Genomic DNA, 14355 nt, shown 5'->3' with positions numbered 1-14355 from the left:
GTGCTTATAAGTAATTAAGCTACTCACATATTGCCAATTGGTTTTATGGTGGAATCTCAACATTCTTTATGACATTAAAGCAGGTTGTCCTATGTGTGAAGGAATGTACACACGTGCTCCATGTCACCTAATTTTTGTTGTTCATATGTAATGCTTGAAAATTCGCCACACATGAGTTATCACGTTAAAAGCATAAATCTCACCTCAAGAAAAGAAAGGGTTGTGCTTATAAGTAATTGAATTACCCGGTTTTATAGTTAAACCCCAACTTTCTTCAATTACCCACTTATTCGAGGCGGAAGAACAAGAATTCTGTCCTTTGAATGTTCAAAGTTTTGTTGGAAGAACAGGAATTAAGTTTGAAGCTAATACGATAGCTAGGTGGTCCGAAAACGACACGGTTAATACCACATGTTGAACAAGTCCCATGTCGTTTGACACGAGACGCGTAATTGTTTTTAAAATGGCAATAGCGTTAATGAGTTATATAGCTAGTTAGGAAGTGAGGAATCAGTGCAAGTGATGCTCCCTCCTACGAATCTGGTCATAAAGTCACTCTAACATGTTTAAACTTGCATATGAACCACGATGAAGAAATAGAGAGTCGGTAATATGTTAGTGAGCCAATCACTGACACGCCTGTATACACACCACAACACGAATCAACAGATTACAAATCACAATACGAATTGTTTTGACACCTCAGAATGATAGTATTTGTTTCATACATACATCCGAAACAACACAAACGATGGAGGTCCCAACAGATTTCTACATTTCATGACCTCACGTCTTTTAGGACTCCCCCCTTTTCAAGTTCGCCGACTAAATCCCTCAGAGACGGAACTTTCATGGCTAAAGTCCTGTACAGCCTAGAATACCGAGCTCGTGTTCCATCGGCAGTCCTTGCCAAGGCAAGCAAGCTTAGAGCCTCAGGGAGTTGGGAGAATACATGTTTCATCTCCTCCAAGCTCATACTTTCCAGAACAGATGGTCTTGGGACGACCCTGACAACCTCACCACCTTTAGGTTCTTGAATCTTGGCATCTGCTTTAATGACCAGTTCTGAACTTGAGTTTGCTCCACACTTGATGATAAATGGGGTCGTGGAGCCTGTATTGAACTGCAGGACATTCCACTGCGCCACATCGGTTTCAGTATTAACCCCCACGAAATCTGTAGATGGTTTGCGAGCATGAGATTGCTCTTGAAGATCATCTTCTTCAGGAATAGACTGCAAGCAACATTAATAAGATTCAAGGGTGAAGCAAATAAAGGATCAGTCGAAAGCATTAACACATCAACTTTACAAGAAGCATCTGTTACAAAAGAGAAAATAAAGACAAATTATGTTGCAAAATATCCTCTTACCAGATTGTCTCGCAACATAAAATGCTTATATTACATCGTGAATATGGACAACTGATCAGGTTAATTTGTACCAGAACGCGTGGACCATATTCAGAGTCTAGCAAGAGAACATTACCCAGTATATGTATATCTATATTTATAAGTGTTCAGAATTTCAGATACCTGGATTAGATGACGAGCATCAGCAATTTGTCTTTGTGCACAAGGATGATCAATGTCCAGAAGAGAAGGCATCCGTTCAGCAAGTTCGTCTAGAGATGCAAGCATTAGTTTCTTTTTGTTCTTGCTTAAGGTGCTTACAGACGATTGTCCTATTAAATCCTGTATAAATAAAAAAAAAGTAATATTATATTATCTTGCTTCTAATTTACAAAATCCCAATCATTAAGTATCACACTAGAAGTAAAAAGAGTACCTTGACTTGTTTCAATATGCCATCGAGGGAAATGAGAGATGCTAATCGTGCATCTTCACCAGCAGTGGAAGGATTTTGAATAGGTGGACCACCATCTTCCAATGTCAACAAGGCTACATCACTTCTTATTTGTTGTAAAATCTGATGCAATCAAGAAATCAGCATAATATCCAATAATGGGCACAAGAAGAGAGTATCATTTCAGCCAACCAAGTTACGAACACCAAAAATGGAAACAGAAAAAGAAGAATTCCAACTCGGATGCCAGTTGCCATTCAGTAATTTCCAAATATATTAAACTCCAATAAACCCGAAGGGCCAAAACTTTTGCTTGCCCTTTTTCTTTTTAACGTAGATATTTTAGTAGAATTACATCCTTTTTGTTAGAAGGATTTCTTGCTTTCTGTTGGACATGCAAATTTTCATCTATGAAGTGCACAATATAGGTAAGAAATACTTTCTAAGATATGCACATATATCAGTAAAGAATGATTACCTTTCTCCTTTTGTGATCAACAGACTCGAGAGCTGATCGCAGTTTTGCAACCTGTGCAGTATCTTCTGCCCCTTCTGATGCCAATGTACCAGCAATATCCTGGAACATGAAAGAAATTCAGAAATCAACAAATAATTCATTGATAGAGCATCACAAAACAAGCTGCATCTTAGATATATATAGTAGAAGTATTTATATTGCATTTCATGTTTAAAGGAAAATAAACATCGTTACTCCAAATTCAACAAGTAAACCACAAAAATACTAATGGGCATAAATACAACAAAGAGGCTACCAAAAGATGAATAGAAAGACACCAGTATATGGACCAATGTTTTGAAAAACTAGTATTGAGACTAGCCTAGGTGGGTTTTTGGGCGGGGCTATCAAGAAACACCTTTGCCCAGCGGGAGTGAGCTATAAACTAGCCTAGGCACCTGAGGCGATAGCCTAGGGGTTTGAATTATCATAATTTTTCTTTAAACAGCCCAAACCCAAAACGACGTCGTTTTGGGCAGGGTGTTATAAAATTTATGCTAATGTTATATTCCTAAGTTTCTATGAATACAAAGGTACAGATTTCCCAGTTGCATATTATCAAATTAATTAAGCCCTCAGGCATTTTTAGGGGAGAAAAATCAATAGCAAACCAACTATGTGGTGCTTATTATCTAAGTAATTGGGCGTCCGGGCATTTTATAGGTATCAAAAGAAACGTTAAGCCAACTATAATGTGATCTCCGATACCTACTCTACAGTAGTACTAGGCTGCAATAAATCCATGCATACCTTCAAGTGCTGCAATTGAGAACTGTAGACCCGCTTCGAATACTCAGATAGAAGTTGGCCAAGAGCATCTGTATTAGGAGGCACTGCAGCACCAAGTCCAGCCATCCAACCATCCATGATTGCAGTTGAAAGGAGCTCCAACTGACCAGTTGTCCCTCCTGATGCATCCTCTCCAGTAACAGAGAGAAAGTCAAAATTTTCTGCAAGCCAGGATCTAAGTTGGCGCTGGAGCTCACCAGCTGGTGTATGCACAAACAGAGCTGCAAGAGCTTTGTTTGCAACTGCAAAACTTTTTGCTTCTTCATTTATTTCCTTAAGCTTTCCAGCAGTTACCTGCTGCCTTGGAGTATCCTGTACATTTGAATGCTGAGTGCTACATTATACAAACCATTTGCAACAAACGAGAACACTAGCAGAAAAAGGTTAAAATTATTAAAGTAGTGTACATATGGGTAGTGAAGAAGCACCAAAAAAGGGAAGAATGAGAAAGAGGTTCACGAAGAAAAGTGAAACTTCCACTCTTGTGCTTTAAAATAGATAAAATGGCAGAAGCATAGCTAGATTTTTTTTTCATCATCCTCGTCTGCCTAGTGCATGCATGTTGAGATTCGCTTTTCTATCCTTTATCCCTTGTTTATATACAGAGAGAGAGAGAGAGAGAGGACACTTACCTGATCAAGTCCTCGTATCTTTGATACAACTGATGAAAACTTTGACTTCTTTTCTGGCTTAAGGTTCACTTTGAAGCCTTGGATATGCTCATCAACATAGCGCACAGGAGATCTTCCAGGGCTGTTACCCCGGCTGGAACTTCTACTACGTCCAGTATTAACCTTCTCTAGAAAACTTTCAACCGGAGAAACCTGTAAATGAAAAGAAGAAGAAATAAGAAGAAATAATAAGCATTGGCAGCACCCCACGCCGACATTGAGAAAATAACAAAGAAAAAGAAAAAGGAGCATACAAATAAAAAGGTTAGTATCTATTATTTAACTTCATTACCTTGATGGACTGCAGCTCTGGTGATCTAGCAAGCAACGATCTAATATACAAAATTCTAACACGGGATACAAGCATGGTGTCCATTACCCTCTGTGGTTCCATTTTACGAATAAAAGAGAAAACAGCATCTCTTATTTCAGCAAGTATTTCATGCTCCCTAGAAGCCCCTGCTTTAATTACTGCAGCCAGAACCTGTAATTTGTAAAGAGACAGTTAATGTAACAACATCTCAAAGCTGCACACATTAAGTATTATTTACTCTCTCTCTCTCTTTGTCCAGTTTTTTTTTAATTTTATCAGACAAGAAGCACTTCCCAAGAACATCTTCTCTAAAAACTTTCAGTCATTTAAAAGCACTTCCCAAACGAGCCCCAAGCATACCAGCATCAAAAGCTTATTTGCTCCATCCGAAATGGCAGCAAGGCTGTCATGCTGTTCAGGATCAAAGTCATTCAAGGCAGATGTAAGATATTCTCCTGCCGGCGTTGTTTTGACTTTCTCCACACCTGTTTTCACCAAAGCAACAGTACCCTCGGTCCTATCTGCAGCAGCTGCCAGTGATGAAGGAACAACATCCATCGAGTGTCCTCTACTATCATTCCTGTTTTAAATTATTGCAAAGAGAAAGTTTGTTTAAGAAAGGTTTTTCTTTAAGGAAATAAGGGATGTTGAGTTATTTTATTCAAAAGTCCTACCTCACAAGGTCCCGAGACTGAAAATTTAGTGGCCCTTTGGATGATGGACTTGACAACTGAAAATACACACCAACACATTAGAAATTTGTTGATACCCTAAACAAACCATAGTAGTAAAATTGCTTAAATATCACAAATGAGTAAAGGAACCAGCTTATTATCTGACAATAGATTGTGATAGGACACCACACTTCTACAAACTTGTAAGCTTTTCATAGAATTTTGAACCCCTAAACATTTTCACTCAATCCAATGGCATCATAATAAAGAACAATCAATACCATATGAATAAATGAAACTGTTACAATAGAGTCGGGACTCAGAATGCTAAAGTAAAAAAAAAAAAATTCATCGCAACATCTTAAAGTGTTTTTATAACAATAAACACCCAGAATTACATCCAACCACCTGCACTCCACAGGTTTCCATGAATTACTGAATCAAGGAAAACAACGAAGGCAGAAATAAAAATAAGCACATAAGATGCCACAAGGAAATGAGAAAAACCAGAAGAATGTAGCAGATACATGAAATAGCATGTGTAACAATCAGATGAAATAAACATTTATATTGTGAAAGCGCACAACCACATCAAAAGTGGGATTAACAGAAATTACCTTTGGTGAGCCAGCCAAAGATGTTTTCTCTGTCAATCTATCAAATAACTTTTCATTTTCTTCATGCAACCTCTGGTGAGAGAGAGGGAGAGACGGAGGGAGGGGGAGACAGAGACAGAGAGAGCATTAGCCATCCATTCAGAACACAAATAAGCATATAAAAATGAGCATATCAATTGAAAATGGGAAAATAGATTAAAAAAAAAAAAAAAAAAAAGAATATTTTCATGCTGGCATGCACAATCAATGACTTGGTACGAGATAACTCATTGTGGAAGAACCTCTTCATAACACAATTTTTTGTTCCCAAGGAATGTGCCTTTGGTTTTTAAAAATGACTCATTAAGTAAATATTATTTGAAAAAAAAAAAAAATGACTCATCAAGACTTTGTTACTTCACCAGTCTAGTTTATAATAGTTTTTACGGTCTAATGGTCTTCATCTTTACATGCCACTAGCAGTTTCTTAGCAAGATCAGTTTGTGTCTATAAATATCAATTTTTTCCTTTGATGGTGTGTCATTATGAGTTAAATTGAAAAGGTTAAAATCTAATCTCTTGCAGGGTTCAAGTCTATGTTGGTTTGTGAACTTGTTGCATGAGAAATGAAAATTCGTTTAGATTACAGATAGGATCGATAACAGATGTTCAAACACATGTACAACTAGAGATCTACACAAATATAAGAGGTCATTTAACAATGATCCATTGGCATTAACTTGCAAGTATTATTCTACATACAGAAAACATAGAATTATGGAAGTATAGCACACCTCTATTAATGCGTCACGTTTTTTAAGCTCTTCTTCCAATTTCTTAGTTACTGGAGGAGAATCCATGCCGTCCCCCATTGCCTTGGAATTTGATAGAATTCCAGACCCTGGATCAGAGACTAATGATGACCGATCTTCAGTGGAATGGAGGGTTTCACTGAGTTTGGACTCGATGCTTTTAATTTTGGCCTGTATCGAACAGTTAATGTTGGACAACACCATGTGGTGCAACATTGCACCGAAAAGTTTCTTGGTTAGGAAGCATAAATGGGAAACTTTCATATTATTACATGCGTCCACCAGAGTTCAACCATTTAATATGCGACGTAATTGAAACCTTAAAACATGATCAATCAACTTGACAAGGAAAACATGTGATAATCACTTTAATGAAGAACCACAATACCAAACAATTGAAACATAAACATTCACTTCAAAACTATGATATCATGAGCAGAGTTAACTATGAAACATATCGAACAATATGCTGACCCAAATACACTTCAAACAATTTAATCAAATTCTATTGAAAAATCATATGCCTACAAAACAATGGAGGATTTAAATTTTCTAACCCAAATTTTGAAAGTAGAATGCCATGAAACGACCAATTGCTCGTATGAAGAGTGCTATAAAGAAAATGTCGAGATCTTTCCTTTCTTCTTCACTTGTCACATAAAGCCCACACATATCATCTTAAACTAAATTTCAAGCCTGCACTATGTGCAGATAAATTTCTTAAACTAAAGTTGGCGACTGTGACACAACTCATACTCTTGCATGCTAAACAAAGAATATTACAATGTCTTTTTAGCATGGACTCCTTGTTACATCTTACTGTAACCATGCTGATATGACATAGATGGGCATGATTATCTCTGTGGGACATTCTTCTAAAAAATCATCTGAAAACATGTAACTCTTTTCTTGAGCACAAACTGGCATCAGACAAATATGCAGCATAGATTAAACTGAAAATATGAATGTATACAGTAGTTCCTGAAATTTTTTAATGGAATCACATTGTACTCTAAAACATATAAATGAGAAGATTATGCAGACACGTGACCAACCTGCAAGGCCTGAATTGTAGAATCTCGTTGTTCAAGCTGCACTCTCTGGTCTTGCTCCAACTGTAACAGCTGAGCTACTTGATTTCTAAGCTGTGCATTTTGCTCCTTTTCTATCTTCTGCTTATCTGCAAGCATCATATTCTCTGCCTGCATCAAATGAGAATATTAAACCAGTTTAGAACCATGCTTACTAGACAAAACCACATTATCATGGTTGAGAAGGAAAATTTATGAAAAAAAATAGAAAATCACTAAATTAGACTACTAGTAACTCTGGAGAAGTTAATTAATTGGAGTGCAAATCCAAGCCGTATTTTCTAACATTTCAGCAAAGGCAGACGCATTAAAAGTGGCTTCCAGAACATGTTCAAAGTACACAGGAAGTTTTACTGGCTTCCAGAAACATGCAAGTAAACTAGAAAGCTGTATCAAATTCAGGAAGTTACAAAACCTTTAAATCTGACTGTAACATATCCGATACTTTCCATGCCTTCTGCACTTCATTGAAGAGCAGAACACACTGATCATTTGAATCCTTGAGTGCTTGTTTAAGTCCTAAAACCTCTTGTTTCAGATCTTGACTTTCTTTTTCCTTTTCATATAACTCCTTACGTGCATCATTTGCCTACAAGAACCATCACAAATTAAAATTCAGCAGAAATAAATTCATAATTTTGCTGATCACAGTTCCCTTATCAGCATAAGCTTATAAGTAGATTGTCTTTCGAAGTGATTCTCACTTGTGTCAGCAAGGTTTTATTAAGGGCTCTGTGCTTCAATTAAAAGCAAGCTTTTTATGTTATTGTTTTTACTATTAGTATATCCAGTTTTAGTTAACAATGTCATGCCTATTCTATTTACTTGCTTTGATGTGCAATCATGACAAAAAAGAAGAAAAAAACTCAAACTGAGAGAGAGAGAGAGAGAGCTTACAATATCTCTCCATTTCTTTATCGTATCTCGATTCCCAAGGCTTAGAACAGCATTTCGAGCTCTAGAAGAGAAATTGAGAGATGATAATGTCTCCGACAAATTCGAAGCATTTGGAACGACGTTAACAATCATCAGAGTTTTTGAACTTCCACCTATAGAATTTTTTTTTGTTTGTTTCAATAAGAACTCAAAGCCAGTTTTCTAACAAGATTGATAAAAGGATTTAATATAAATCTACTGTACATGTTAGCAAATGATAATTCCAGCCAAGCATACAGGGGAAAATAGGGTAATGGACACCACGGTCAATCACAAGTACCCATGAGACAGTTACAAACATATACAACTAGAAAAAGCATTATACAAATTGTTGTTCATTATTTTCCCTTCATCTTGGAATTGCACAGCCAAGATCAGTACTAACATAGACAATAAGGAGAATGGAATACCTAGTGAGTCTGCAAGTACTTTGGTAAGCATTGAATTTTCATAAGGTATAGCATCCTTTTTTGAAGTCAAAGAAGACAACACATCTCCCAACCTACATGCACAGCGTCAAATCAGTAATATTTGAGTACAGGACGGCATGAGGACACAAGATAACAGGTTGGCTTCAGCAGCTATGCAAAAACTTTTCAGTATGGATTCAAAAGGAAGCCGATATGTCGTTGTGATTGAACATAAAATGCAACCACCTATGTAGTATCCAAATTTGCATATGTGAAACATAGTTGACCACATGCTAAGAAATTATACAAAATGAAAATTATATACTGCTCATGAGTTATAGGCAACCTTGCTGGAAACCAAAACTTACTAAATTCACAAAAATCAGATAAGTCAACGTAACATACGCAGAAAGTGACTTCATGACATGCAGCAAGTCTGTCACGCGCTCACTGCTATCATCTTCGGCAATTAATCCTTCACTTCCAGCCAAGTCAACTAGAGAAAGCTTGCTGTAGGTGTTTTCTCCGGTGATCAAATTGTTATAATATATATGTATCGTGACGATCCTGACAATAGTGAAGCAAGAATCTATTTCAGATAAATTAAAGCGTTGAACAGTTGTAACACATAGGCAAGCATGCATGCAAAAACAAATCACTACACATACTGAACTTCTTTATCTAGTTTTCAAACTTGTTTCGGTATGGTATGGTTCCACTATTCCCCTTTCTTCAAATGTTATAACCCCTAAAAACTGGACAGTTCAGTGGTATTTTTTCAAGTTTTGAGTAAGTATATGTTTAAGTTCCATCTCGTAGACTACATTGAGTAAGTAAAAGGAAACTATCTAGTCAGGGTTAGGCCACTTGATTGTAGCTTCAACCAAGTCTGGTCAAATGTCAGACAATATTCCACCATGTCAACAATTAACTTAGATAACTTTTCTCAAAAGATGAATTTTTGTTACTTAATAGAAACTGTACAGCAAAGTGGGCAAGTAATTCACCATTAGTAGAAGTGAAAACAACACTAAATCAACAAACTACATGTATATGGCACTAACACTACAGCTTTCCAATTGTGAACAATATCAGATGGGGATGTGTTTGGAAAAACGGAAGATACATGAGCCTGAAGAGCTGCCCAAAACTTGACCTTCTTCCACACCTCCTCCACTTCCAACTCCCTAAAATCTTCAAAGATACACTGATTCCCTTCTCACCAAATACCCAAATAATAGCCATCACCAGACAACCCCATTTCAGTTTAACTTTTTTTGCCACACCGAAAACCTTAAACTTAATATGTATAAACTATGTAGCCATTAAAAGAAAAGAATTTTAAGTAGATTAAATTGAATAAACAAGTTATATAGGCACTAAAAGTATTTTAGCAGAGGAAAGTGAACAAACAAGTTCAATTTGCTATTAAATGAAGATTGTCTGCTAAAAGTGAACAAACAAGTTCAAGTTGCTATTTAATGAAGATTGTCTTTTTAATCATAGGAAACAAAACTTTTAACAAGTTGAAATAGATCCTTTTTTTCTTTCAGAAAAGGTGTATGAGTTATAATGATCACTTTTGGTACCAAATTAGATGATAGTGATCACTTCACTAATTGAGTGATCGCTGAACAGTGATAAGATTAAAACCGTTAACAAAAACATCAGGAATTGTCATAATTGAAAAGAAAAAAGAAAACAAAATCTCACAGTTTAAGCATGGTGTTCTCATTCAGTAATATGAAGGGACTTCTTTTTAAAAGAAAGATAGAGGTTACCATTTTAACTAAGTTACCAAAAGTATGACTTTATATTAAATACTAGCCATATAAAAAATGTATGAAAGTTTGAGGTACAAAATTGGAACATACAAATGAGAAACATTGAACTTTGATGGATTATTTCCTCGGCTCTGAAATGCAGATTTTAATACTTTAGAGAAGTCCAGTGGGTTGTCAACTTTTTCCTGCACAAGTTCTACAAAGGATTCTGGTGATCCCATTCGAATCTTTGGTAGAGCATCTCCTGATTCTGGGAGTAAATCCCTCATCTAAAAGAAAATGGCAGGGATCCACATCAAACCATCATGAGGTTTCCACTCTCAAAAGCCACTCAAATAAATATAAACTAGAAAACATAAATACTAACAATAACAATAATTACCTGTTCGTTGTAGAGCTCAGAAACTGTAACGGAGAATTTAAATCTTGAAGTAGAAGTGGAATCAGAGTTGGATAAATCAAATAGTTCCTCGAAAGACCGAGCATATAAACCACGATCATGGCTAGATCCTTCCTGAAAGAAGGTTAAAGAAGTCCAAATATCATTAAGCTGGTGGACAGATGAAACAATGATCATGAATTTCAAATGAAAAAAACAAAAAAACAAGTACAGGTAAATCTCTTAGTGTACTAAAGACAAGCCAAAAAGGCACGAAACACCCAGAGTGAAAGGCACAACCCACATTGCGCCTATTTAAATTCATGCATTAGTACATTGAATTTCATTTTTATTATGAGGTAACCATTTGAAAGAATTCTCCAGCTTACAGAAAGAAATGCGAAAAACAGGGAAAAGGTCCTAAAAGGTTAAATTCTAACAGTGAAAAATCACTTCTAATATCTTTTCAAAAGGTGAGTATAAACATATATGCATCAGAAATGCATATCGCTAAAGACACAAACAAACACACACAGCGAGAGAAAAAAAAGGAAGAGATACCAACCATAGTGTGTGTCTTTCCTGAGTTGGTTTGTCCATATGCAAATATGGAAACATTATATCCATCCAATGCTGATTGTACCAGTGGTTGAACATCATGGAAAAGTTCAGCTGACCGACAAAAAATGTCAAAAGATAGTTTAGCAGCAGGCATACTTTAAAGTAGGGAGTATTTTTTTCCACAAAATCAAAGTAGGGAGTATATGATTAAAATTTCACATGGTAGAACCACAAAAGAGGTGAAACCCATTAATGAAGAATAGTTATTCTCACCCTGTCCAACATGAGGTCCATAAACTCTGTCAAGTTCAAAATCCTTCTTGGGGTTGGACAGGGCACCATCACCAGTATTGACACGGATATTGTAATCATCAGGATACTCCACAATTGAGGAACCTTCATCCTCAAATAACGGTCTTGTACGACAAAATACCTTTATGTTTCCTGGAATAAAAAAGTCTAGTTAGAAAATACTGCAACAGTACCTCAACAATCTTGGAAATAAAAATATAACCGGTCATGCGTGCGTACATTTTTATGTGTGAAGAATGTGTACAGGAGAGAGGGAGGGAGGGAGGGAGTGAGGGTGAGAAACAGAGAGAGATTGAGAGAATTCCAAAAGAGAAAACTCACAGAAGATGAGTACCTTTGGCTGTCAATAAGTCATTGAACAACCTTCTCTTCTCATTGATGAGCGGAGAAATTCTGGCCTCGGTTTCAAGAGCAAACTGATCTGACATTTTTTTTAAGACAAACTTTCAAATCCATCAAGATGATCCAAGAACATGAATAAACCTTACAAAGAAGTAGTAAACAAGTGAGGAATATCAAATTCAAGACTACTCTTGAAGGGAAATTACATTCATATAGTTTTCATTTTGTAAGATTTAATAGCAAACCCTCTCCCATGAAACCCACTTGGGCCACTTCAAAAAATCCTCCTTGAAAGGAGACCGCACAATCAAACAACATAACCAAATCCCTTACCTAGTTTTCGGGTTTTGTTCGCAAGAACGCCAAGATAACGTGTAGCTCGTTCGAGTTTCGCATTCGAGTATTCGTGCAACTCACTTGCTTCTTGTCTCAACTCCAAGTAATCTTCTTTAGCAAGCTGTTCCAAAGAAGAAGATAAAAAAAGGCACCCAACCTCCTAAATCCAATATAATCTTTACATAAAAACAGAAGCAAAACTTCAGAAGCACCAATGAAGTTATCTATATGAATATGTTTCACATTATACCCAAAGCTTCAATTTTCAAAACCCATTGGCGCTAAACACACACACACCACACTCTTAAAGCACACTAATCACTAAGATTACCACTAATTCAGCTCAAAACTCCATAACTCAAACTCTGAGCCCCTAAATTACAAAACCCAAAATCTCAAAACCCATTACCTTAACTTTATCCTTGAGCTTCTGGAGCTTGGAAGCCACAGCCTGGTTGTTGGAGTTGGAGTTGGAGTTGGCGAGCTCAGACTGAGCCAAAGCCGACGCAGCCGAGATCGAGTATCGCCTAACTAGCGGCGCACCGGGCTTGTAATCGTCGTGATGGTCGAAGCTGGACGCCGCTGCATCCGCAGCCGACGACGACGAAGAAGACAACTTCCTTGGCTCGAAGCCACTGACCTCCCAGTTCCACCTGTTTTTGTTGTTCCTCTGCTCCGCCATTGCCGTCGTAGTCGTTCCCCCAGAAAAACCTAGCCTCCAAAACTGGAAACCCAATTTTCAAACCCCAAAAGAAGCCGAAATTGCTTCTCTGGCTATGGCTTTGGGCTATGTGGACCTAGAAAATAGAGATCATCTAATTTCTGCCATTTTCTTTTGTATTTTCTTTTTTCCCTCTTTCCTATAATGTGTATTCCCGAACGAGAATAATTGTGAGGATCTCCTCAAATCTATCCGTTTATCGTTTATATTTTTTTAAATAAATAATATTTAAAATAATTTATTACAAGACATGATTTGAAGATTTTCATAATCCTTACAAAAAAAATCCGAAGAAATCTTCATTCCAGGATTGGTTACTCACATATATTAACACTCGTATTGTAAGATGCACAACAACATAAATAACTAATTTTTAAGTCTTTTCTTAAATACTATGCTATTGTTGATCAAAATATTAGTGCAAAGACAGGTTGTAAGTAAGAAATTTTTGGTTTGATTTTCATTAAAAACGAATTTCAACTATATTATTATTAACTCACCGTAAAACTAAGCCCATCTAATGTCGTTTGTTCAAAAAATACAAAACATACTCTTCATCTTTTAATATAAATAATACCGTATGATTAAAAAATAAAGGAAAACAAAAAATAGACTGTAAGTCTGTATTATCTGTACTGCCTCTTGTCTTTGTGGTTGGGTTAATGATGACGTCGTTACGGAATTTGGAGACACTTTTCGGCTTTTGGAGTCACAAGTTTTTTTGCGCTGGTTGTTACTCGACGCCTCACTCTCGGATGGGTTTGTCCGTGGATGTGGAGGAGTTTTTGGATAAGGAAGGTCACATAACTGGGCGTCTAGATTGTTCATTGGCCTTTGTTTTGGTCTCCAATTTTTTTTTTTTTAGTACATTGATATTTTACATTAAAATGAGGGAAAGTTCGGAAAACCCATACAATGGGCAGCTTAATTTGGTATGAAATTCGCTATCCACGAGATTCAAACCTCCGACCTTTCATTTTCAAGTGAAGAGGAATATCACCGTAGTACTAAGTGACCCCAAATTGATTTTTTACCACTGTTAGTTTGTAGCTCACATACACGTGGAATAATTTGAATTAATTTTTTTTTATTAAATTGTAGATTTCTTTATCAATTAATTCGTAATATTTGATTGGAAAGAGCCGCCAGGTGAATTCAAAATTTGCCCATTTTGTAGTTGTTAATGATGATAAAACACTTTGGGCTTGGCCTTTTTGGCCCACACCTCTCCACCAGTTTTATTCTTTTATTTCAATCATTGATGGAGAGCTTGCTGGATTTTTAATTTAACTGAATTCATTTTCTGT

The 14355-nt window shown here is 36.5% G+C and overlaps 1 protein-coding gene across 1 annotated transcript; it reads right to left on the bottom strand.

The window, feature by feature from the left end:
- Positions 1–591: 591 nt before the first annotated feature.
- On the bottom strand, positions 592–13189 carry LOC137720030 (kinesin-like protein KIN-14B). Its single transcript, XM_068459029.1, has 23 exons — positions 12737–13189; positions 12325–12448; positions 11984–12070; positions 11611–11781; positions 11342–11448; positions 10780–10911; positions 10488–10666; positions 9019–9180; positions 8614–8705; positions 8165–8316; positions 7683–7856; positions 7232–7378; positions 6159–6347; positions 5386–5457; positions 4769–4824; positions 4455–4674; positions 4074–4265; positions 3743–3934; positions 3072–3422; positions 2283–2381; positions 1787–1927; positions 1534–1692; positions 592–1234 (listed from the first exon to the last, which is right to left on the bottom strand). Exons 1-23 carry the CDS (start codon positions 13007–13009, stop codon positions 779–781), a joined length of 3927 nt encoding a protein of 1308 aa, XP_068315130.1. The 5' UTR covers positions 13010–13189; the 3' UTR covers positions 592–778.
- Between the last annotated feature and the right edge of the window lie 1166 nt (positions 13190–14355).

Source organism: Pyrus communis, chromosome 16 (assembly GCF_963583255.1).
Source record: "Pyrus communis chromosome 16, drPyrComm1.1, whole genome shotgun sequence".
Lineage (NCBI taxonomy): Eukaryota > Viridiplantae > Streptophyta > Magnoliopsida > Rosales > Rosaceae > Pyrus > Pyrus communis.
Note: the sequence above shows the minus strand (reverse complement) of the source record. Positions and strands in the feature narration are given on the sequence as shown.

What these genes read in the sequence shown, in the direction of transcription:
- LOC137720030 (XM_068459029.1), bottom strand. Translation starts at nt 13,009, where the DNA reads ATGGCGGAGCAGAGGAACAACAAAAACAGGTGGAACTGGGAGGTCAGT. An exon ending in CAAATAAGCTTTTGATGCTG is followed by an intron (nt 4,266 to 4,454) that starts GTATGCTTGGGG and finishes TACAAATTACAG; the next exon opens with GTTCTGGCTGCAGTAATTAA. An exon ending in ATGCTCGTCATCTAATCCAG is followed by an intron (nt 1,235 to 1,533) that starts GTATCTGAAATT and finishes TGTTGCTTGCAG; the next exon opens with TCTATTCCTGAAGAAGATGA.